This window comes from Diplotaxodon limnothrissa, linkage group LG22, assembly GCF_057381915.1.
Source record: "Diplotaxodon limnothrissa isolate DT_005_m linkage group LG22, D_limnothrissa_male_GT1.1, whole genome shotgun sequence".
NCBI lineage: Eukaryota > Metazoa > Chordata > Actinopteri > Cichliformes > Cichlidae > Diplotaxodon > Diplotaxodon limnothrissa.
Genome location: NC_140616.1, coordinates 4,388,876 through 4,414,108, shown reverse-complemented (window position 1 = coordinate 4,414,108; position 25,233 = coordinate 4,388,876). Strand labels below are relative to the sequence as shown.

The window sequence follows — 25,233 nt, the reverse complement described above, 5'->3', positions numbered from 1 at the left end:
ATGACGTCTAAAATATTAAAGGGGATGCTTTGCTTATCCCTTATCCTCTTGCTTTTCTCCTGCCTCGCTGTTTCCACTGTAACCATCACCACTCGGCGACGCGCTGTCGATGGTGATATCAGGACTCTGACCGGCAGGGGCGGCTCTGCCGCTTCTGGTAAAACGAGTACCACCTTGTTCCTCCTGACGGGCTACAAGCCGCCACTCCCACGGCTGCCTGCCGGACCCAAAGTGCCGCCAAAAGCGGCAGAGGTGGAGGACGGGGATGATCCACCGGTCATGGCTGAGCTGCCACCAAAGCCCCTCCCTCAGTCCATGTTGCCAAGGAACGTAACGGCAGCACTGAAGCCTCCCCTCGCACCGGCCCAGGTGGCTCCAGCCCCGAGACAGCTGGTGGATGTGGACCTGTGCAAGTAATGTTGTCAGAAATTCTGTGTAGTGTTTATCACTGTTTTTGTTAAGTCTTAAAAGCTAATGGAACATGTTTCTGTATGTGGGCTCTTTTAGTTGTGAGAACTTTTAACTAATATCCATAAAATGAATATTAAAGATGAACAAAGTCGAGGCGTTTTAAACAGAAAGCCGATGCAATGGCGGCGCTTTAAACCTGCATTGTCTTAGCTCCAGCAGGGGGAGACTCTTGTAACTGCAGAGAGAAGTTAGCTGTTGTAAAAATCTATGGAAAAATTACTCGCTTGATTTTTAACTAGTTAGTAAATGAGTTTATAATCTCATTTTCTAGCTTTAAGTGTTTTTTTTATTGCATGGCCATTTAAATTATTGTCCCATGTTAGAGTCACTTGAACAGTAAAGAAGGCTGTGCTTTATGAGTCAGGTAACAGTTTTCTCAGGAGTTCTTAATAATTTGGAAAAAGTATACGGCCACATTTTGAACTACTCAGCTGAAACATGATGAATGTTGTGCTGAATTGTGCTAAACTCCATAAGTTTTAGTAGAATGGTTCCAAATTTGAAAAATCTTAGTGACTTTTATACGTCTATGTTGGCTTTATTTTTCAGACTAGGAAGCTGCATTCACATTTTACACTCTCTCTAATCAAATAGGAACGGAATGGGGTTGAGCCCATGTGTGCTGTATGAGCATGCAGTGTCCTTAGTCAGAATTATCCCTTGACTGTAATGTCTTTATTTGAAAGCAGACACTGACGGTCAAAAAACTGAACTCAAAACTTCAGTACGGGACTTCACCAACCACTGAGTCATATCACAATGCCCACATCCATCCTTTATATACAGTCTATAATTATGTCAAAGAAATGTTACTGGATGAGACATCAGTATGAGCTAACTAGAATTACAGGACACGTAAAAACATCTTTTATTGTTTGAGCAGGAAAGGAGGATAAGTGCTAAATTATTAAGGTAACCTAAAATGAAATCTTTGGACATGGAAACACATTTTTGTCAGCTAAAATCATTCCAAATATCTATATACATTTTATATTAGATACATTTTTGTAACTGTTCCAGAGTTGAAAATTGTGGATGCAACAGTGTGGCCAATCTGTGGGGCTGAAGCCAAGGTCTCGATAATGTATCAGAGCACAAAAGCTTGGATCAGTGTAGCTCTAATCCAAACTATTTTAATCTGTTTTGAAAAACTATACTCCATTAGGAATAGCAGGTCAGCAGAGTGAGCTGTTAAAGCATCAACATGTGTTTTGTCATGGTACCAAGAGAAGCATCCAATTCTTCTACAGCTGACATAACTCATATTCCACAATCGGGTCAGAAATTAAATTCTTAGCAGCTGTTCAGGCATTTTTAGTTCTGGGGTTAAGTTGACATACAAAATGTGAATTAAAAAAAGTAAATTCTAGACAGAAACATCAGATTACATGAACGTAAATGGCTTTTAATAAAAATGTAGTTGAAATATCACGATTTTCCTTGTTTTATATCTTCCGCTGTGCTGAAGTTTTGCTTGTCGTCGAAGGCCTGCGGATCTTTTTATCGCCCTAATTTACATCCATCAATGTGATGGCTTGATCACTCTGGATGCCATAAAAGCGAGGCACATCATGATTCCCCTCCTTCAGCTCGGATCTTCATCTCACAGAAGCTCATATTTTTCACTGAGAGGCGTCTTGCTGTTGCTAAGCAACGTATAATCAGCTCTAAGTCAGATGTGTGTTGGCGAGCCACACGCTACGACTATCAACAGCAGCTACATTCAGGCACAAGAAAGCAGCACGAAGCGCTGCAGTGAAGACAGAGCTCCGTTCTACGTTTTCCTTTGCGCTACTCTGCGAGCCCAAAAAGCTCTCCGCAGAACAAATGCAGGATTTACCTAAAACATTTATCGCCTTTGAGACGACGAGTTTTAGCTCGGAGTGCTCAGAGAGGTCCTGCAACAATAAAGGTAATATCTCAGTCAGGGGAAGTCCATGAAAGGCTTCAAAGCCAGTTCAAAAGCAGTAACAAAAACCTCCCACTGCTGCATCCACACCTAATGTAGAGCCACATAACCCTAATGTGACTGTTATGTTGCCACTCTCCTCCCAGCAAATGACAAGGCAAGACAACAGTGATGTCACATCCTCTGCTTTGGTGGTGTTGTGCTCAGTTGTGCACCTCTCAGTTTTTGTAACCTCACACGGTTTGTGCCGGTACCATCACAGTTTGAAAAAAGGAGACTTTGGACAAAAATGTGATTTCTTTGCTTCAGCTTTTGACTTTTTCTCCTCCTACATCAGCACTGATGTGGAGGTTTTGTCTGAGTGGCGACAATAGCACCCTACATGCAGGCATAAATGCTACAGAGCTTTGGCGATGGCACTGTATAATGGGGCCCCAAAGCCTGAGGCTAGGGCCTAGCCTGGGATGCACCTACGTAAAACTTCAACTACACAATACAGCAACTGCAGGATTATACTGCAACTGCAAATATACCCGAGTAGAATTAAAATAAGCTTGATCACAGTTTTGAAAAAAATGTCCAGTATTTGACCAGTTGATCCATTAAATGGACCCAGCATGACCCTTGACAGTTGTCCTAAATCTAGAGTTTAAAACAGTGACATAAATCTCTGGTCAGACAGCACAGCAGGCAGCTAAACATAAGATCATATAGTGGATAAAGTCTGCAGAAACTGTCGAATAAGCATGATTTTAACACTGAGGAGCAGTAATGTCATATAAACAGTATACTACACATATGCAACACAAAGGCAGCTCACTCAGTTGTTTGCTGGGTATTGCATTCCTGAGATATGGAGTATCACAAACACTTAAAAGAGGCTCAGGACTGGCAGTAAATTTACAAATGGCTTTCAGATTTCACTAATATTTCAAGCTCCAGATCACAGCACTAGGCATCACACCTCTACCAGTTTGTGGACATTCACTCTATTCTGTTATTATTTTTTCACCAGTGTTTTAGTGAAAATAACCATTCTTTTTTTTTTTTAAGAGTTCTGTCTTTAATGTACTTTAATGTAGCGTCAGGAGGTAAAGATGTGGGAGAAGATTGTATTGGCAGAAATCGAAATTATGATGCATGCCAAACGCTCACATCCTGTGAACTTTCAGGGTCAAAGAAGAACCTTAAGCAGCAGAGGCGCGGTACACGACGGCATTAATGTTACGTTTTTACCAACTTTACTCCGCAGGGGTTACTATGATGTGATGGGGCAATTTGACAACTCGTTCAACTGCTCCCAGGGCAGTTACATCTACTGCTGCGGCACCTGCCACTACCGGTTCTGCTGCGAGCACCAGAGGAACCAGCTAGATCAGGATTCCTGCACCAACTACAAGTCCCCCGACTGGGCTGACCCGCAGGTCCCCGTCACTGTGCCCGCGGTGAAAACAGACCCCGACTTTGAGACGTTTCCGCAGCAGAGCAGCAGGTCAGAGTCTGGATGTGTCAGTCACAGAGCCATCAGAGGAAAAGTACAATATATTAGAATCATCTCGAAAGCAAAGATAAATAAAGAGCAGCATAATTTGTCAAAATAACCTCCCGATCTTGACAGAAACAAGTTAATTTAATGAGTAATATTTGCATTAAATGTTTTTAAAAAATAATGTGTTTGCATATTTATTATTTACAGATGAATTTCAGGGGTATAGAGTTGGTATTCTTTTGGATTTTTCATTTTGAGCACATTTTTAAGAAATCAAGGGTAAAAACAAGTTGAAGTAATTGCATAAGCACTAAAATCTTTCTAAAAATTTGTAACACTTTCTGTAAACGCTATTTGTAAAAATAAAAAGTTTGTGCTGTGTGTTAAAAAATTGCTTGAAGAGGAGCTAAAAACTTTTAACAATGAAACAGAGTTCTTGTTTGATCCTGCAACAATGAGGAAAAATAGTATCACCTATGAATTTCTATTGATGCGCCCCTAATTGTACTTGAAGTACAATATTATTTCCAATTAAGGCTAGAGACATGAATCGTACTGAAAATTTACTATAAAATGAAAAAGAAGCTGAAAAGCGTGTAGTTTTTCCTGCTGAGTGCCCTGATGTAATTTCTTTTCTATAAACAGCACGGCCTATGTGATCGGAGGTGTGATCTCCTTCACTGTGGTGGTGGCCGTGGGCGTCAGGATTGCCTTCAGCAAGGTGGCTCGTCGACCCCGAAACCGAGACATCAACATGCCCAGGTGAGACTGCTGGACGGCTGCTTGGCTTCTCAGTTTAGACGTACAGCAAAGACACGAAACCCGATGCTATCCACGAGGAGCACAGACGGTGAAGCCAGATTCTGCCAGGCATTAAACGCTGCTAAGAAAAGACCATTCAGAGAAAAAAGTTAAATTGAAATGTCTTTCTAAAAATTCAAATGCAAAACGTATGCTTATGATCAATAAATATCTGTGAAATGTCTGCATATAAAGATGGGTGAAGTCCTAGTTTGAAGAGAATCATCTTAGTCACCTGTAGAGGTGCATATGGCCAACTTGTCAATCACAAGTCATTTCTGCCCTAAAAGGTACTTTAAGTAAGCCATACTATAACTTATAAAATACGCTTGTTGTATTAAACAAGAAACTAGTGACTGAGCCCCTAAACTAGTCAGGAAGGTGTTTACTGAGGTCATAAATCAGGTGACCGGTGGGCTCTTTTTTTCATAGACTTCAATGAACCTGGAAAAGCAGAGGGAGTCTCCCCCTGCTGGCCATTGGAAACAATGCAAGTTTAAGACTCATTTCAGCTTTCAGTTACAGAAATTGTGTCTATGAAACCAATTATTCATGTCTCCTTTTAATCTAGTTGTTGCTATCTTGGTAAATGATTATATATTACACATGCGATTATATTAATATTAATAATAATAATAATAATAATGATGATCTTCAGCCAGAGGTGAGGTGTTAAAACGTCTCAGTTTGCAGCGGAACATGAAAACTTTTAAGACATGTGAGACTGAGGTTTTAGAAGATTTACAAACAGATCAAAGTGAAACGTAACTGCATTATTTTCAATGATAGGATTGCTTTGGACACATTTGGAAAGTGCTCTGAAGTATAACTGACTGAGAAAATGTTTCCTCCACATGATCTTTTCTCACTATTCTCCTCACATCTGTTGTTCCTCTTGTCTTTCTGCCCTCGTGCTTCTCTCCCTCCGTCCTCCCGCTGCTGCGTCAGATCACTGGTGGATATCTTGCGTCACCAGTCGAGCCCCGTGCAGCAGGGCGAGAGGAACAACAGCACAGTGCTGACGACCACCTCAGACGGACGCACATCCAAAAACCTGTACACCCCCATCCTGCAGATCAAAGACAACCGCAGTGAGTGACGATTATTATATTCAGGTTAAACGAGCATTCGAATGAGGCCAGCTTGTCTCGTCCCCAGTGGAAAAGGTGGTAATTGTCGCTGCTCTTGTTTCAAATATCAGCAACACACTTCTTACTTCAGGTGGAATACATTTGTTGTGAGTGAATTGTTGCCAGATGTTGTTTCATTTAAAAAAGCCCCCTGAGATTATTGTTTAACATCAGTAATCTCAGAGGGTCTTTTGAAATGAAACAACATGGATTCAGACTTTTAAAGGGTTGGCTTCCTGTCTGGATTCACCTTCTGCTCTTTATTACTCAAGTGATCTTGCAAAAATGTATTCATCTGAATTAAAACATAAAAGTATGCATTGAATTTAACAGTTTTTAAATCTGAAAAATAAAATGTTTAGAGATGTGTTTTATTTTTTTAAAGGTTAATTCTCATTCAGCTTTCTATATTTCTGCACAAACATGACCTGCACACAGATGAGCTGAAACATTTTGACCACTCACAGATGAAGGAAATAACTTTGCTTAAATTTGCCCATTGGGAGGATGAGGATACTTCCTGGTCTAACCACTCGCTCAATAGGACACCAAACTCCTTGCAACCAGGAAAATCTTGGTTGTCCAGTGATTGCACTTGGTTTTTTTTCCCAGTCTACAAATGATTGCAGCTAGTTGTTGTTGCAATCAAGTTGGTTACTTTCCACTTTCAATTGTTTTGCAATTGTAGAAGCCACCTGGTGAGCGTCAGTTTGTCTCCAAACAATCGAGGTCCAACTCGGACTGAATGCAGTCACTGACAGACAGACTGGAGAAGGTCTGCAAATAATTGGTGTAATGTTCAAACTCAGACAGACTGCAGAAATGTTGCAAACTTGTCTCCGACACATCTGTTTGCAATCAAGGATCTGATTCACTGGCTGCCATTTAGTTGTTCTCTGCTTATGTTTCTATATGAAAGAAAGGTTATGTCATTTTGCAATCAACTATGTCACTATTTGTGGAGGACCATCTGAGTTTCTATTTAATATGTATGAGCTTCTGGCTGGACTCTGACTGTAAGTAGTTAATATGAAGTTTTCTTAAATTAGGTTTTCCGTGTATGTAGCTCAGCAACAGATTTGTGATTTTTAACATTTTACCAAAGTTAACTGTGGTTTATCATAAACAGCTTAACTGACATTCAATTGCAAACACACTCACTCCCTTTTATAAATAATTTAAGCCTTTGTGAAGATGACAAGATCATTGGACACAGTTACAATCCTTTTGGTTGTGCCGTCTCCAGCCAGTGTTTTCCGCAGGGTGAGTGTAGCATTTGGGGGACTTTGGCCTGCTATTAATTTGAGCAGTGACTCAGTCACGGTCACCTTTATACCACAGCATGCCAGCACTCTTTTCTCTGCAAAGCACAGGATGGAAACCTGCTTCTGCTGCAGCAGGTACTCCGATTGTTGCAACTTCATAATGTTAGCTTATCCTGAAACACAGACTGTGCAGCTCATCTGTATAACAAGACAAACAGATTCCAACCTTAAGGGAGTTTCCATATACCTACTAGTATCACAGATAACTTTAATAATTATATCCTAAAAAAGCTGTAAGTTATGTATGCACACTCTCTCCACCCTCCCTTCACTCTTCTATTGATTGTAATTTACAGCCAAAATGAGAGACAAACATATCATGAAAGTGAATTCTTTTTATCACTCAGGAGAAACAAGATATGTTGCTTAAATAACACATATGGTTAGACTAAGTAGCCTGGGATAGAGTCAAATTCTCACCCTGAATAATTGTTTCAGTCTGCACGAACAGCCAGCTTTGCAGGGTATTATGTCAGGTATGGGAGAAATGAGCACCTTAAGCTGGTTTAGGCACACAGAAAGTACTAACAGGTTAATAGACTGGTGGTCCCAATGTTTTGGCTCATCAGTGTTTTAAAAAGTGTCTTTTAAAGGTTCCTTTATGTTGACTGTCACTTTTTTCTAAATAGTGCTACCACAGGGGGATGTGTTTTATATTTTGTATGAAATGTTCAGGTTGAATCTCATGATTTAAGCTTTAATATAAGAAAAACCTCCACTCCTATTTAGATGCTTATGTTGCCCACACACAGAGGAGCTTTGTGTTGAATCTGCTGAGGAAAAATGCTGCAAACACTAGAACACTAAAGTCAACACGATCATAGAATTAAACGCAGCGTTTGTGTGATTTCACAAAGTTTTTCCTCTCTGGTGATTATCAGAAGGACATGAATGTTTCTGTTTTCTCACACAGGAAAATCACAGAAATGAAACACACACACATTTCTCTCTTTACCTCTGCTTTATCTCTCTGTCGCTCTGTCTCGTCTTTCACTAAACCAGCTCTCTCTTCTTTCAGCCTCTCTAGGAATTCGATTGTTCTCTGACTCTGCAAATAAGGTTGGAAAATTGCAAATTCCAGCCAAGAAAAGATGAAAAATGTGCCAAATATAGTGGATTTTTTAAATTATTTATTTAGCTGCTCTTGATTCTCTTGAGGTAAAAATGGTAAGAGCGCCTTGTAGTACCAAAGCTTCACATTTTAGCAACTGCAGAAATTATGAAACTAGATTTTTTGTGTAGTTTACAGACAGGAGCTGAGAAATCTTTTTTTTTTTATTGTTGAATAACAATTCAGCTTTTGAATTGCTAGAAAACGGCAGTGTCTTTTCAGTCTCTTGTGTCCAACGGTTACTCTAAAGCTCAGCTTGCAATCATAAAAAGGGAAAGACGGTGAAAATCTGCACTTTAAAGAGTTGGAACTTTGCTTTAAAAGGACCCACTGTGCATGTTTCCAACTCTAGACTCTGCTAGAGGTGCTTTGTATGAGTCACAGTTCAAAATAATTGTTATTTGTAACATTTGAAAAACCTTTATTCTCATTGGCTGCCACTTGCAAAGAGACTTTAATAGCAGGTGGGTGTGGCTTCTACACCTGAGATGACCGTTTAAGGATATTCGCGTGCTGCTTCACAATGCAAAGTAAAAACCAAACGACCTCACTTTTGCCAGTGTTGCATAAAAGATTTAATCTGGGGGTTGCCAGTTCGATTCAGTTAATTGCGACAACCTTTGTCATTTAAATAAGAAATGCAAAAGTCAGCTCATTCCTGGAGGGACTGAGTCTGTCTCTTTTCTGTCCTCCCCTCTCACTGTCCTGTCTCACCCACTGTCTCTCTCTCTCTCTCTCTGTCTCTTTACTGACACAAATGCTTACTCGACATGCCTCCCGTGTCTCTCGAGTGGCTGTCCCATCAGTTTGTCGGCTCTGCTCTCTTTGCAGCTGGGAACTTGCACCATCATTTTAACCAGCAGGGGTCTGCTTCCAGCCCCAAACACTCTGCTACCATCGGTAAGCCTCGTGGTTAGCAGCCCAGTGAGCCGGACTCGCAGCCTCACCTCCACCACTGTCTGTCTGTCTCGATGTCAGTATGACGGCCTGTTGTGCTGCGCTCTTAAAACAGCTGTGCCATTGTCAACCCCACCCTGTGGCTACGCGCAGATTTGTGCTCGAAATCACAGCGTGCTGTACGTTTCCAGTGATTTCCCCCGTCACACGGTTGTGTTGAATCTGACAGATCTTTCATAAGAGTGTGAGCTTAAACTTGTCTGGCCTGCCCTTTGCTTAATGCAAGCCCGTCTTCCCTATTCACTCACTCCCCCCCACAAGCCTGCTTCCAGATGTGCTTGTTCGTCCTTCCTCCTCTCTCTGTGCAGCAGTGATGTGCAAGTGTGATACCAAACTTCGAAGGAGGTCACCGCTTTAACCCGAGTCTGTTTTCGCAGGCTTTACACGAAGAAAACAGAAAAGCAATGCTAGCGCGAGTGATTCATCTCCACCAAAGGTCATTGTGCTGCACCCAGGAAACACATGAACTCCTACTGCAAGTCAGATAATTATCTGCGAAGGCTGATTTTATGCCTCTAACATGACTCTGACAGGATACAGGATAAGGTTGCCATGGAAATATGATGGTGTTGATGGAGATGAGCATGATTTCCATTTAACTTTTTAAGTTGTTTCAGTGCCAGTTTTTGCAAGCTATTACACCTACATGTGCCCCTCATGCAGCGGATTACACAAGAAGGCAACAGCAAAGAGTAAAACCGGCTGAGAGGACAGCAAATATTAACCAGCAAGTACAATTACATCATCATTTTCAACTTAATTCATCTAAGGAGAGACACTACGGGGCAAAAAGTGTAAACATTTTGTATTATTACATAAAACTAGTCAGTGACTTACATTAAAGATAAAGTTTTCTGGTCCTAGAAACACAGAGAGCACAGAAAAATTGAAAAGCAGCATATGCAAAAGACACTAATGTCTCTATTGGTGTATCTAAATATGCATGAGTTTTATTGCATAGATTTCAAGAGTAGAAATCTGAATATCAGATAAAGGCAGATTTTATTGGAGGAGTTAAAGGTGCAGTTAGAAATGTGTTTGTCTTCATCGCTTTCTAAATCAAAACCGTCAATAGACAAAATAAAACATATTTTTAGGAGTAAATTGGTCTATAAATGAGCCGGTTTACACATCTTGGGGTTTTGATGATGACTGTGATTAACCATTAAGCTAAACCTGCCAATCATAAGGTAGGTAAACCCCAAGACATTTCCTACCTTATGCAAAAACCCGACACAGTCAAAAAAAACCTAAACAACACGGTTTTTGCTTTTTATGTCTTTCCTTACAAAGAAACTATTAAATATATAATTTAGCGTTTGCTGTATTTAATCTAAATTCAGCCATTTTGTGCAGCGCTGTGTGATTTAACAGGTCTAATACATCACAAGGTTGTTATAAAACTATGTGACATTTTAGGTATGTGATTGAGGGCCGCACAAGAAAATGCACGCGCCTTTAGGTTTGGAGTAATAGCTTATGTGGGTAATTATTGTTTTCTGTGCCGGTTTATAGTTTTAAACCATTAGTGAGGTGACATTTGTTGACACCAGCTGTGCTTTTCAGTGTTAGGAAGGTTTAGTCAGCTGTGATGACTAAAGAGAAATGTTCCCTTGGTTTGCTTCTGCACTGTTATATCATCAAGTGGATGAATAAAATGTACAGATTTAGTGTATTTGTTACGTTCACGTGCCTCACTGCTCCCCCGTGAACTGCATTTTGACAACCCCCGGTCTAAGGGGGCATTACTTGTTAATGCAAATTATGGGGAATCGTCTTGGACCAGGAAACAACCAGACACACAGGCACAAATTAGGAAGTACAAACCTAAAATTAACAAAATAAAAATAAACTGTAGGCTGTTGGATAAAGGAGATGCCCTTCACTTCAAGTCTTTGATATATTTGAACTTTCAGTCCCAAGAATTTTGATGATTTTACTTCAGTTGTGCCGGTTTGTACTCAATATTTTTGATTCTAAAGGTGAGATTTTAGACTTTAGAACCTCCTTTGCATCACTTGTCTGGTTCCCTCCTGTGTTAAAGTTACCAGCCTCCTGGTACAACACAATCACAAACCCCTCAACTCTCTGAGTCACATACTCTGCTCACACTGAGCAAAGTTCATTTTTCCCGGACACCATTACCAAACCTCTGTCAGCCATCGTAGGTGTTCAAAAAAAAAAAAAAAAAAAAATCAATTACCTCTCACTCATGGAAATTACCAGGCTAATTTAGCATGGTGGCACAAAAACACAGAGCAATTGGTAGGACATTTGATGCTTTCTACCTTTTATTTCCTCCACAGCCTGCATCCTGCTGTTCAGCTCCTGCTTTACAGCCATATGATCTCAGAGCTCAGAGCTAGCATTGCTTTTTCCCCACCGTGTGTGTGTATGTGTGAGTGTATGTAGAATTCACGGTACAGAAGTCGATGTGGCGTGTGTTCCCTGGGTGGCACTTAACAGAGACAACATTGGCCATTATTGCCCATTACTGTCAATGGTCAATGACCAGTATATGTCCTGCAGTTATCTTAACAAGATCGCAGCCCATAGCTGTTACCGCCCCGAATGGACTCACCATTGATTATATCTGCGTCTAAGACAGGAAGCAGCAGCAAATGGCCACAGTTACGCAAGCTTTAATCGCTGCTTCATAGTTTTTCCTCACATTTCTAACCTTTCAAACATCCTCTGCTGACATTTAGCAGTCAATCGAGCTTCTCAGATTCCTCTGTAATGCTAATCCAGCGATGGCTGGCATGTGTTTGTCCACTGCAGATGTGTCCCTCTGTCCTCTGTTTGAATGTACAGATCCGACACATGTCAGGTGACCTGTGCGCACCTACATGTTGGGTCATTTCCACTGCTGTTTGTTTGCTGTTTGGAAACTATGAATGTACTTGTACACCTTATGATGTAATGGATATGAGTATACGTGCCGCAAAACAGACACCCCTGCCCCTCCCCCATACCGCAAACCTTACATAAGACAAATCATTTTTTATGTCTATTGATCGCTGTGCTGCTTTTGCACTTTGCATAAATGTGAATATGTGCGTGTGCTTGAGTGTGTAGATTCCTGAAGCTATCAGTGTATTTCTGTGTATTTACATGTGGCTGATACGTTCGTCTTATTGAGCCTCAGATGAACAGCACAGAGTTGTATTAATAGATGGTCTCCATGGAGCTCAGAGACACTTCCTGTTTACTGATAGTTAACCAGCTTGTATAATCTTCTCTTGTTCTCTCTTTCACTTCTTCTTTTCCTTCTCTTTGTTCTTTTACACTTACACATCATTCCTTTCATCCTCCAAACCTTCTCTCTCCTTCATTCTCCTTTCTCCCCCTCATCTCCTCCTCACTTCTCCATCTATCTCTTCTTTCCTTTTTCCACCTCTTTCTGTCTTTCTCTCTCTCAAGAGCGTGGATCCCGCATGAACAACACCCCCCAGCTCACTTCCGGGCCCACCCTGATTTCTGGTAGCAGCAAAGGTGCGGGAGGCGGCGGTGGCAGCGTCTTGAGACACAACAGCAGCCACCCGTCTTTTTCGCACTCCTTCCACAACCTGGCTCAGCTGCCACCGTCCTACGATGCAAACATGAAACCTGAGATCAACCGCTACAGCTCGCTGAAGAGGCTGGGTGAGTCGCTGGGGGAGATAAAGGGATGGAAAAGGAGGAAAAAGGGAAACCGGAGTGAGGGATGAAGTGGGACTGATTGAGCGTTCAGGACCACTGGGAGCTTTCAAGTGAAACAACGCACACAAGGCCTCAGCTGTGTCTGATTGGTTCTTAAGTGTTGATGATTACACTACAAATTTTCAAAGAAATCATTACTTTTTATTATGAAAAAAAGCAAATGTAGTCATACAAAGATAAATTAAAAGTTTATACTTTGAGACTTTATAGGACGTAGTTGTGAATCACAAAAAAGAGCAACTATAGCAGATTGATTTGGAAGTTTCAAAAAAGACCAAGTTTGGCCAGAAGGCAAAGAAGGGGCTGTAACACCGGCCCCGCAAAACACAGAAGATAACAGTTTTCTGTGTTCAGAAAACTGCTGATTAATCTTCACAGCACCTACGATGAGGACAGAGCATACACAAAAACATTATCTGCATCTGTTTGTCATAAAGTGAGGACTAGTAAGCCGATGATGGACTCTCAAAACTTCGATCGCTACACTTTTATTCACTTTATGGCATCTTTCATTTGACCCTGCCTGCAGGAGAATTCCTCCATCTTTTAGTGTAAAATCCATCCATGTTCTTAGCAGCTTGTCCAAATAAGATTACAGAATGGCTGGAGTCTGTCCCAGCTAACATTGAGCAACAAGTGTTGTACACACTGGGCAGGTTGCCAGTAAACTAGAAGTGTGCAATTCCTGGAGAAATTGCAATAAAACATATATTCTATTAATGCAAATGTCTTTAAACTGACATTTAAATCTAAAATATCTCATAAAAACCAGAAAATGCCGTGCTCTCCTTTAAACTCAACCCAGCAGGTATCACAGGCAGAGAGAGGACGGCTGCTGTCAGCCTGCAGCAAAGTTTAAAAGAAATGCACCAAATTTAAAGTAGAAAGCTAAACAAGCAGTTTGTCAGTGTGACAGTGGAGCTGTCACGCCTTCCCCCTTTTCACTGTGCCCAATTCCCAGATATTGTCAGTGGAGTGTGTCATCACTGATCACGTGTGTTTCTGTTTTTGGTGTATTTTGGTAGCTGAATTCAACCAGACTTAATTCGTTTAATTGTTTTGCCTCTGATGAGTCCTCAGTGTTCCTGGGACTCAGCTGGTAACCAGTGGGAGTGAAGACATGTTTGATTAGGTCCAGAGCAGAGAGTGACTGGGGCAGAAGCAGGGGAACGTGAGAGAGTGATTTCTGTAGTATTTTAGTATTTTCTTTAGTTTTATTTTAGTTTCCTTGATTGATTTTTTTTTCTTTTGCTGTTAATTACCATGTTTTTGCACATACTCCTGCCTAAAGATTGACTTCTTCTGCATCCCTTTAAAACTTTTTGGTGTCAAACACAAACTGCCCGTCATCTGGGGTCTCTGCATAACAGTGACACACACTTTTGTGTTTGTTTCCTCTTGATTATACTGTGCTGCTGCTATGCTGATCAACCTGGGGGCAGACGAAGTAGGTGAAAATTGGCTTTTCTTGACGTTTAAAGTTACTGAACAGCTGAACAGGGGTTTGATTTTGATTAAACTAATTGCACGGGTGTTTACTTGAAAATGTTATGTTTCACTCAACCTGGATTGACTGTTTCAGTCGTGTCGCCTCCTCCTCTTTGCCGCTCGCTGTCAGAGAGTCCTGATCACTGATGTCGTATTATTAACCTGTTGAGGAAAAACTGAGACTGATTGCGCTGATTCTCATTAAAGTGGCTGTAAATACATTTTAGTCCTCGCAGATCTGTTTTTAGTTACAGACGCGAGTGAAATGGTGTTACTGCACCGTCAGCTTTACTCTTTCCCATATTCACGACTTCACTTTCTTTATAAGTTCCCTTTAATGTGAAAATACTGACTGCATGAAGAAAGTATTTGCTAGGGAGGGTTCAGTTCAGCTGGTTTGCTATACGGATGAACTCATAACTGAGGTCGATAGAAATAGTTGGTTACGTTACTGTTTGATTTTTGGTCATCCAAATCCCAAATCATGTCTCTGCCAACTAAACTGTGAGCAGGTTTTATTCATATAAACTGGCCATGACTGTGTTTGCATTTTTGTGGCCTGGTTAGTAAAATTTCAGGCTGCTGATTCTGCAGGGAACCTAAATGATGGTACCAGGCATGGCCACCTGAGTTTGTGACAAATAATCATCTCAGTGTGTTGTCTGAATGTGTAAACTGCTTCTGCTAAACAGCCAAAGACATGGAGAAGAAGATGGAGTTAGATGGATGATGAGATGAGGGAGAATTGAGGAAACAGTGGGGGAAAAGAGGATAATAAAGAAGAAAGAAGGAAGGGAGGAGGAGGAGAGGAAAGATAAATGAAGTTGAAGGAGATGGGAAGGCAGCATGGTAACATGAGGCAGGGTGAGGGTAGAGAAGCAGGTTTGTTAACCAGAAGAGGAAAATCAGGGGAAGGCTGGCTGGGTGAATAAGGATGCAGCATTAATGGGGGAAAAGAGATGGTAAGGAAGATGGAGATGCTGTGAGCTCGAGTGAGCAGACTGAGAAGAAAGGAGAGAGAGGCAGTGAAAGAAAGGAAGAAGGGATTTGAAGGAAAAAGAGATGTGGAGGCAGGGGGAGGGGCGTTGGCTGGCTGGTCCGCAGGGGCCTGGCTGCCTTCGACGGAGAAGAAAAGACGTTGGAGAGGCAGTGGCTGGTCGCCTCTCTCGCCCTGTGATTGCCGAAGACTGCAGGGGGAGGGGAATCGCCTCTGCAGGCTGAGTGATGGATTGTTACTACGTGGGGGGGTCATATGTGTGCGTGTGTAAGCGGTGTGGCGCTTCGTGAACATGGAAGCATTAATGAGGTGGAAGAAGAGTCCAGATGAGATTCTTTACTATTTCAATTCAATCAAAATAAGGAAACACTTCAACAGATAAAAAGGCTTCCTCACATCAGAGAACAGAAACCTTCATATTCATGAATGAGCATCTCGGTCGATGTCCTGCAGCCTTTTTAAGGAAATTTCGAAAAATCCCAGAGAGAAGCAGATGCCATTCCCATAATTCACCTCTTTATTTTCTCCTTTTTCTTCTTCTGTTTGGTCACCATGTTTTTTCTCTCTCTTTTGTTGTCCCTCCTTCATATAATTGCACTTCCTCAAATGACTGAGCACATTAATTTATATTGCAGGCGGCCGTGTTCCTGCAGCATGAATGAGCACTGCATTTTGTTTGATAATTAGAAATCACCTCTAGATAATGAAGAAAAAACCAAGGAAAACATTTGCAGTAGAGCTGTAGCATGCACTTCACTTTGACAGAGTGTTTTCTGAGGTTTGTGTGCAGGTGGCTCTGTTTTCTCTCTCTGCTCCATGACTGAGAGACGATGCGAGGGAATACGTGCAGGAGTTTAGAAAAACTGCATATTTTTAATTTTAAGTGAAACTTGCTGATTTTGTTTTGTCCTTTTTTCACACTCTAACCAATCGTGGTAGATGGCTGCCCCTCCCTGAGTCTGAATCTACTCAGAGATTTGTCTGATTGACTTCTTCCTCTGATAACGTAGGATCTTTTATTTAAAATATAACGCACTTATGGGTAGCTGTTGTTAACTGGTGCTGTATAAACAAATTGAATTTAACAGAATAGCTGGAACCAGGAAATGTACAGGGTTGGTGTGTTTTATGGAGGAAATTTCAAACTCACAATGACAATCAAAGAAGTGAAATTCAAACTTCCAATGAGCAAATTAGTTACTGATAACCTACACAGATCAGCTGGCTGTGTGTGAAAACGTCTCAGCCCATACCCACATGAGAAAAGAAAAAGGAAAAACACTATGATACACTAATGTAATGCTGAAAAGCTGACTACATGGAGTTACATGAACTGACTACATGAACAGAAGAAGCTCCACAGGTTGCATATACACGCGCGCACACACACACAGCTTAGCTAATCGTAAACAGGTGTGGCAGATTCAACAGAGGTGGAAGTGTTGCGGGAGAAGCAGACAGTTGCAGAAGAGGGATCACTAACAGAGACAGGAAGTAACAGTAACAGCAGGAAATGACTTAAACGTAAACATGAACAAAATCCCCCAAAAATGATGCAGTCAAAGACGATTTTTCATGGCAGTGTTTCCTAACTGAGAGAAGCGACCCGGAAGCATCCGTGTAGAGCTGGTCAGATTCTCCAAATACTGAGGAAAGGTGCACCAGTGCTTCCTGTGTTACCTCGTTTAGCAGTGGACTGGAGCATCCTTTATGAAAGGACTCGAGCTATTTCCATCCCAACGTTCATACCAACACACCATCTGACACATAAACTGATGCAGATTGTAGAAATGTTACTTATAGTTTTCCAGTTCATGCCAGAGCTGAACTCAAAACTTCTGTAGTAACCTCTTTATTTACGCCTCATGTGAAGAAAGTGGATTTATATAAACTCTCTAAATCCAGAGTATGAGTTATGTTAATTAATCAAAGTGCATTTAAGGTCCAGGCTGCATTGGTAATCCATTCAGGATTATCGTGAATGAACTTTCACTTCAATCAGCTGGAAAAAGTGGGGTAATATGCTGATTTAGTACTCTGAGGTTCAGGTCCTTCTAAAATCACATTTACCTTTTCTTCACCTGATGTTTTCCACTAATGACAAGAAAGAAGAAAAGGAGGTAGGAGCTATTTTTTTAGACTAACTTCACCCCAAATGCTGAAGTGCCCAAAATCTGCTTTTTTTCTAATGGCCAGCAGGGGGCGACTCCTCTGGCTTTGAAAGGAAGTGCAATGAGAAATGTACAGGAAAAACCGGAAACACTCTACCTTTCAAATTTCAAGTCATATGAGCGTGCAGTGTTTCTTTTGGTCCGTTGTCTTTTACCAGGTTTGATTTCAAAATGCTCAGCTAGAAGCTTTACATCACGATGTCGCAGCCAGTCATTGTGGCTACGTTTAACTTCAGTCAATGTTGCTCTTAAGTTTCAGACATCCCAAAGATAACTTGCCTTAAGCTGTAGCTCACGTTTGACATTATACTACTGAATCTACTAAGGACTGTAGGATCTGACTACACCAGACTTGCAGTGATGGCAGCGAGCACTTTAAACATGAAGCAGTCACTTTGTCTGTGCTGGATGATTTTATTTCCCAGACACTGATCGCTTTCACAGAGGAATGTAAAACCCTTTGTTAAGCAGATTCAGGCTGAATCATTCATTCACTTCTACTTGTCTGATTATTAGATTCCTGCTTTTTCAAAGAAAACCACCCTGAATGTCAGTTTTGGTGAAACACTCCTTCAAATGGAGAATAAAAAGTTGTCATTGTGACACATAAAGAGGGAATATGGCCTCCCGTCAGCCTTTCTCTGAAACGTGATCCTTTTGATGCCGTTCCCCAGACGGCGCTGCAGAAAGGACACTGATAAAGGCTTCTTTGTCTAAGGAGGGCAGCCAGGGAGAAACCTTGAGATAATTTAGCCTTATTGGAGGGGAGTAAACAGAGAGCATGAGGGAGAGTGAGGAGAAAGACTGAGAGGAGGGAGAGGTTGAGGACAGAGAGAGGAAAGAGAAGCAGAGAGAAAAGCCTGAACAGCGAGGAGAAGGTGAAAAAGCAACAACAACTAGACTGAAAAAAAGAAAAGTGTGGAGAATAGTGAAGACAAAGAGGCAAACAGAAGGAGGGGAAGAGACCTGAGAGGGAGAGCAAAGAAAAGGAAAGAGGGAATGCAGAGGTAGAGAGAGGTGGCTGGTTAAAGGTCAGCTTTAAATTGGCTCTTGGGGAGCTGCTTCCATGGAAATGCTTTGAAGATTAAAGTGGGCTCGGGCTACGCACAGAAGCACTGCTTCTCACTGTTAGTGAAACTGACTAACTGCTTCCCTCTCCGTCATTCCTTTCTTCTGTCTTTACGTTGTCCCTCGACTTCTTTGTTTTCACATCATTTATGCTGTGAAACATCTTCTTTCGCCACCTTTAAAGCCTATTTTCACCTCACGTCCTCTCTGTCTTTGGCCTTGAGCTTGTCTTCTACCTTTATTCTTTTATGCCTCATGCAATATACAGCGTATCTCTCCTTTTGCATTATCCATTTGTGCCTTCTGTCTTTGTCCTCCTGTGACAAAATGTCTTTCTCACTTTTTCATTTCCTCCTTTCTCTCTTGGATTCTTCTTTCTTCTCTTTCAAGACATTTAAGGTCAGTTTCTTGCTACACAAGACATTTCTTGCTCTAATTTGTTCGCCCTTTCTGATATTATATTTTCTTTCATTTTCACCTGCTTCTCCCTTTTTATTGCTCCACTCTTTATCTGATTCTCACAGTCTCACAAGACCATTTAGTAGCTTTATAGCTTTATTATGTCAGTGAATTTGAGCTCTTTGCATGATCTTCATGAGCAGGTCTTTGATACTTTTTTCCTGCACGGACAAGAAGCATTAAAATTTTTAGTAAACGATTTTAATTTCAACATCTCTTGATGTTGATGAAGATCATAATATTTTATTACTGCTGCTCTCCAGCTACTAAATGGACCTCTCAAGATGTGTTTTCTCTAAATCTCTTGTCTTCCTTATTTTAACTGAAGCCATATTCACACATGAGTAACTAACAGTACCACCGAGCCACATTTTTGGGATCTGCAGTTGTCCTTTCTCACATGTAGCAGACAGCAGGGGATCGTTTGCTGCCTCTCGTGACTAGAAATACTGTTTTCATGAGGATGGAGCATGTAGGAGTCATGACACATGACGCCCACTTGCACACTTGTGAATTCACAGGACAGTTACTTGCACCATTGTCACATGTGCACAGTCGGACATTAAAACAGAGACATTATTTAAGGAGGCATTCAAAGATCTATGGGAAAATAGATGGCAAAGAGGCCATTAGGTAGCTGTTCTACTGACGGATGCCCTCATTAACAATTTAAATGTCATTGCTGTAGTAAACATGAATGTAAATGCAGTTTTTTAACCTTTTTAAACAAAGGCTTAAAAATATTGTATTGGAATTAGCACGATGTTTGAACTGAGTCATTAGGGACACCATAACGGTGTGAAATCTGTACTTGAATCTTGTATCTTCCCCTCTCTGAGCCTGCTTCTGCCATAGGTTTCTTCCTGTTAAGAGTTTTTCCTTCCCACTGTCACCCAGTGCTTTTTCATAGCGTGCCATCTGATTGTTGGGGGTTTCTCTCTATTTTTGTAGCCTATTTACCTGACAATATAAAGCGTCAGGAGTAGACTGTTTTGATTTGATGCTATATACATTTTTCCGGACATCACTAAACTTTTGAAGCGGATTCAATACAAATGGGGTTTTGAACTGCACATAGATTGAGATTGAGCCGCACATACATACGGCTCACTCGCACGTCATATATCAAACACAGCCTCTCAGTTTAAGCTGCCACATTTCCCATCTCTCTTTCAGACCTGATGGAGTCGGTGCTGCCCTGCATGCTCTTTCAACACCTCCACCACACCAGCATCCACCTCCAGTGACATATTTAATTATCACTTCCTCCTAGCATATTTGTGCTTTGTCCTTTGTCTCAGTCATCCAGGTCATAGTAATCTTAAGTGTTCAGTCAAAGGCTTTTTGAAGAGGTTTCACCTCTCATCTGAAAGGCTTCATCATTTCTAAAAGCTGGGTGGATTCCTTTAGTTTTCCCTTATACTTTCTGTTTTCTCGGCCGGTTGAGTTTTTACAGTGAGTGATGACAATGGACCCTGGATGCAAAACTAATGGGATACCTCATATATGTGTACAGTAGTAAAAGATGCATGATACTGCAAATGTAGCCAGCAAGCTTAGATTATACATGAAGGCATTTCGAACCTAAACCTGTATTTTTTCTTAAGACTTGCAGGGGGTGTTGTATAAAAGAGAGACCCTTTCCTGATGAGTTCATGGCCTCTACCTTGATTAATACAACATGAGCAAATTGTGGTCCCCCTCTTTTTTCACAGCAAGCTTGTGGAGTAATGTGTTGTCCATGTTATCTCCAGTCCCATAAAGGCAACAACTTCTGATTCTGTGAAAGTTTTGTTCAGTAATCAAACTTTAAATTTGTAACAATGTATCTTTATGTTAATTCCAGAGACTTACCTGAGAATGACTACAGTGATTACACCTTTCCTATCAAACCAAACAATCAGCTGTATATAATCATCAATAATTATCATTCTGTGTTAATCATCAACATACAAAATAGCTTTTTACATATTACACATTTCTCTTTGTGTTTTTGTGAATCAGAGAAAGAACTTGATGAGTATTCCAGCTACTACAACTCCAAGCGCCGCTCCAACAACGCTCCGCCCTCCTTCTACTCCTCTCAGCACCACCTGCCCTTTGGAGGGGACTACACGCTGGGATCCAGAGGCACGCTACCACTCCATGGCTCTCGGCCCCACCTCCACATGCCGCCCTCCACCCCCAACCCATACCCGCTCCCCTCCCAGACACATTACACCAGCTCCAGCTTCGATAGGCCACCACGCCGTGTCCGTTCCCAGGACCAGCTGCTGGCATTTGGGGAAGGCAACACTCTGTCCCGCCTGTCCAAGAACCAGCAACACCAGTACTACAAAGCCATGATGAGCACCAGCAGGAGCTCTACATCACAGACGCTCCGCAGGTGAGATCGGGGATAAGAGGTGAGGTGTGATCAGATAGGACAAAGAGAAGCAGCAGATGAAATACTAAAGACAAAGGAGTCAGATCAGAGAAGAGGAAGACAAGAGAAAAGAAGGGATCATAGAGATATGAGATGACATGAGAAGATGGAGGTGAGATGAGTCAAATCCCATTAAGAAAACACAAGAACAAAGGGAATCAGGGTGTAATATTTAATCAGTATCAAGAGTGGGACAGTTTCATCAAAGTTTAAAGAGTCTGGCAAAGTGAGGGTTCACGCTATTAAATTTAGGTAACAAAAATTCTGTTTGGGATATATTAGAGGTCCCATATTATACCTTATTTAACTAGTTAAAATCGTATACGTCCTAAAAGTAATCTTTAAAGTTTGAGCTTGACACAGTGTAGCTCATCCATCCTTCAAAACACAGCTTTGATTTTAGTGCTTTTCCTAACAGGCTGTCTCGTTGTCGGTACTCTTAAATAAAATGAATTCCAGCTGTGCCTTTCTGCCATTTCCATGAATACCCATAGACTAACCATTATCATCATGCAAAGCTACTCTAATAAATAAAAACATGGAGCTGAAAAAGTGCATTATACTTCAAATTTCCACAATTTAAGATGGTCCCCCTTAGAGTTGTCGTGATACTAGAACTTTGAATTCAATTCCAATACCCAGGAAAGTACTCTATACCATTTTCAAATCATAAAGCTTCCAGTAAAATTAATATTCAAATATTGTAATACTTTTATGACACTGACAAGAAGTCTGTGTTTCCAGGTCCCATGAGCGGCTCCTGGTCTCCCCTGACCGTCTGGAGGACCGGCTGATGACGATGGGTCTGCTGCCGGGAACGAGTGAGCGAGGGGGAGGAACCGGGATGGTTCCCACCATGGGCCGGCTCAGCCACCACCAGAAGGCTCAGTCACAGCAGAACATTTGTGTCACGCCATCCATGGACCGCCACCACATGATCAAGATGAACTCCCACCCCACATCAGGCCATGAGCACGACCGCAGCACCACGACCATGTCCGGCATGGGCATGCACGGTGGCTGGGACTCCCACGGCGGGACAGGTGGAGGCCACCCCAACGCCCGACGTATGGCTTTCGCCAGCAAGAGGCAGAACACGATTGAACAGCTGCACTTCATCCCCGGAGGAGGTGGAGGCCAGGGACTCCGGACTGGGAGTAAGAATGAGGTGACAGTGTGAGAGGAAGAGTGGTGGAGAAGAGGTGCAGATGAAAAGAAGCTGAAGACCAGATGAAGAGAGGGAAGCAGCGAGGTTTTTAGTGTGAAGATATGAGCAGGAAATGGCAAAGAAACAAGCAAGTGGTTTGATATCAGCTGGCTCCCTCACAGGGCTGCTCTCAGCTGCACACAGCCCCCTTCATAAAATAAAAAGTGGTGGATGGCAACATTAGTGAGTAAAGCCAATTGATTCTCTCTTTGTCACTTGTGTATTGGAAAAGAGAAATTTCACCTATTCTTTGTGAAGAGAAGACAAATGCCCAAGTAAAGAGCAAAAAAAAAAAAAAGAAAAGAAAAAAGCAGTTAAAGGCTGCTGGGTATTCGCTGTGACTTTTATTGAAGGATATCCACTGAGTCAAATTTGTTGAATTGTCCTTGAGTTTTGTTGCGCTGTCCTCTGAGTCCTCGAGTGCTCCGACAGAAATTCATCCATCTTTGAATCCACTGTGGATGTCAGAGCGCCGAGGCAGAGGCAGACGGGTTTGCTTGTCAGTGTATTTATACAAGTATTTAAAACCAAACAAGTTGCTTTTGTATGAAATTAACCTGATACTATTACTACTACTAATAATAATAATAATATTAGCATAACTGAGCCCTGTAGGATTTTGTGTATACTTAGTTGAAAACATATTTATCCTTTAGCCAGCCACTTTGTAATGTAAAGACTGGTCATATGATCAGTCTGTCATTTCTTTCTCTAGTCGTGATTGGACTATCAAAGTAAAACTGCTGAAATAATGCAGCAGTTAACTCTCATTTGATTTCTTTATAGCTCGATTCACTCAAGCTAAAGATAAATAAATAAAATGAGCCGTTTAGAGACGAAAAGCAAGTCAAAGCGCTGCCATAAAGGCCCAGTCACACCAGCATTTCACGAAAACTCCCAAGAACTAAGTGCCAGTTAATGATAAAGGGAAGGATAAAAATAAAGACGGTTGAGGAGCTATTGTGAATGTCTCAAGTTGCTACTTCTAAAACATTTTGAATCCAGATGTTCGCCTGTGTTTCTGGTGTGACCGGGCTTTACAAGTGAAGTCCACTTTGCAGTATGATTTTAGCTGACTATGCTCTTGTACAGTGAAATCTAGTGGGTGTATATCATCTATGAAACATTGTGTAATTCGTAGGCTAAGAAAGTTTTGAACTGAGCCAATCTCATACATTGACTGACTGACCAAACATTCTTCAGCAACTGTAGGGTTTCCGCCAGTCTACCATAGACTTAGCAGCTTTTTAATTGACCACCTCCCACACTTTTATAAACAAAAGCTACATTTGTAACGTTAGCTAATGTATCTTATTATCCTGTTTTTATTGTTACCCATTTTTCAGATCAGCTAATAGTACAATAATTTAAAAAAGAAAATAGAAAACAATGTTAAACTTAAAGCATTAGCTTTGGTGGACATCTACTATTTACAAATGACAGTAAGCTACATGATTCCTAGCCATAAGTGAACAACTATAACCATATTGTGGGCTCTGTGGGTGGTATAGCACAGTAAAGTGGGAAAAAACACTCAATTTGTATCCAGAGATATAAAGTGAGAGCTAACTGCATATTAAGTCTGACATCATTGGGCATTTCTGGGTCCCAAAAGAAAAGAGTCATTGAGGAAACTTTGAGAGTTAAAAAATTCCAAATTCCAAGCTTGAATAAAAGGATCTGTGCGCTCGTTCTCCCAGTAAAGTTTAACATTCCAGCAATCATGGAAAAGAAGGTTTACTAAGCTGGAGTTAGAATTAGGTTAGTTGATCTTGTCAAGTGAAGCTAAGCTAGTTGACATATAACTGGTGCCATTTGCCATATAGAGCTATGTTTAGTCTAAAACAAACTAATATAAAGTCCAAGTTGAGGTTTCTCGCTGAGACCGATGTCTTCATTGAATCAGACCAAGAAGCCAAGTCCATCTTTTGTTTCCTATGATTTCATTGACCGGAAGAAGGTAATAAAAATGGAACGCACTTCACCTAAGATAACATCTGAGCCTCATCCATGACACAAGGTTATGAAAAATGTAAAAAGTCCTGAGCCTAAGTTGACTGCTTACACTGAAATCTTAGTCGGCACGCTAAATATTTTGTGTCTGAGACACCGTTAGCTCATGGCTAGGATAGCTAGCTTTGGAGGAAAAAATTTTAATAGTTTCTGATTTTTGGTAAAGTGATTTTGGATGGCAGTTATTAAGATTTCAGATGGAGCTGCAATCATTTTCAAAAACCAAAAATCCCATTTTAACACCATTAATTTTACATTTGGACCCAGAAACAGGGTTGTTTTGTTATCGCTCAACAAAATGGCCAAAATGTTTCTGCTATAGGTGCAACATCAGCAATGTTAAATGGTGGCTGGGGTCGACAACTTCTCTGGCGGAAACCCTGAACTGTTCAAAACTTTTCATGGCAAGCTTGTAGAGGGGTCGAGGGCTTTGTTTCTGCCGCCGATTGGTATTAAACCAACCCTCCTGTACGTCTACAGCACCACACGTTTTCCTGCAAGTTCAGCTGC

The 25,233-nt window shown here is 41.3% G+C and overlaps 1 protein-coding gene across 1 annotated transcript; it reads left to right on the top strand.

Moving 5' to 3' along the window:
* shisa7b (shisa family member 7) lies at positions 1-22,683 on the top strand. The gene is made up of 8 exons (XM_085346635.1): positions 1-413; positions 3,633-3,872; positions 4,515-4,631; positions 5,619-5,761; positions 9,068-9,136; positions 12,617-12,838; positions 21,083-21,464; positions 22,248-22,683. The coding sequence occupies exons 1-8, from the start codon at positions 1-3 to the stop codon at positions 22,681-22,683; spliced, it is 2,022 nt and encodes a 673-aa protein (XP_085202761.1).
* The last annotated feature ends 2,550 nt before the right edge of the window (positions 22,684-25,233 follow it).

Coding starts and splice junctions, on each gene's coding strand:
- shisa7b (XM_085346635.1), top strand. CDS start 1: ATGACGTCTAAAATATTAAAGGGGATGCTTTGCTTATCCCTTATCCTC. Junction 4,632..5,618: donor CGAGACATCAACATGCCCAG/GTGAGACTGCTG, acceptor CTGCTGCGTCAG/ATCACTGGTGGATATCTTGC. Junction 5,762..9,067: donor GCAGATCAAAGACAACCGCA/GTGAGTGACGAT, acceptor CTCTCTTTGCAG/CTGGGAACTTGCACCATCAT.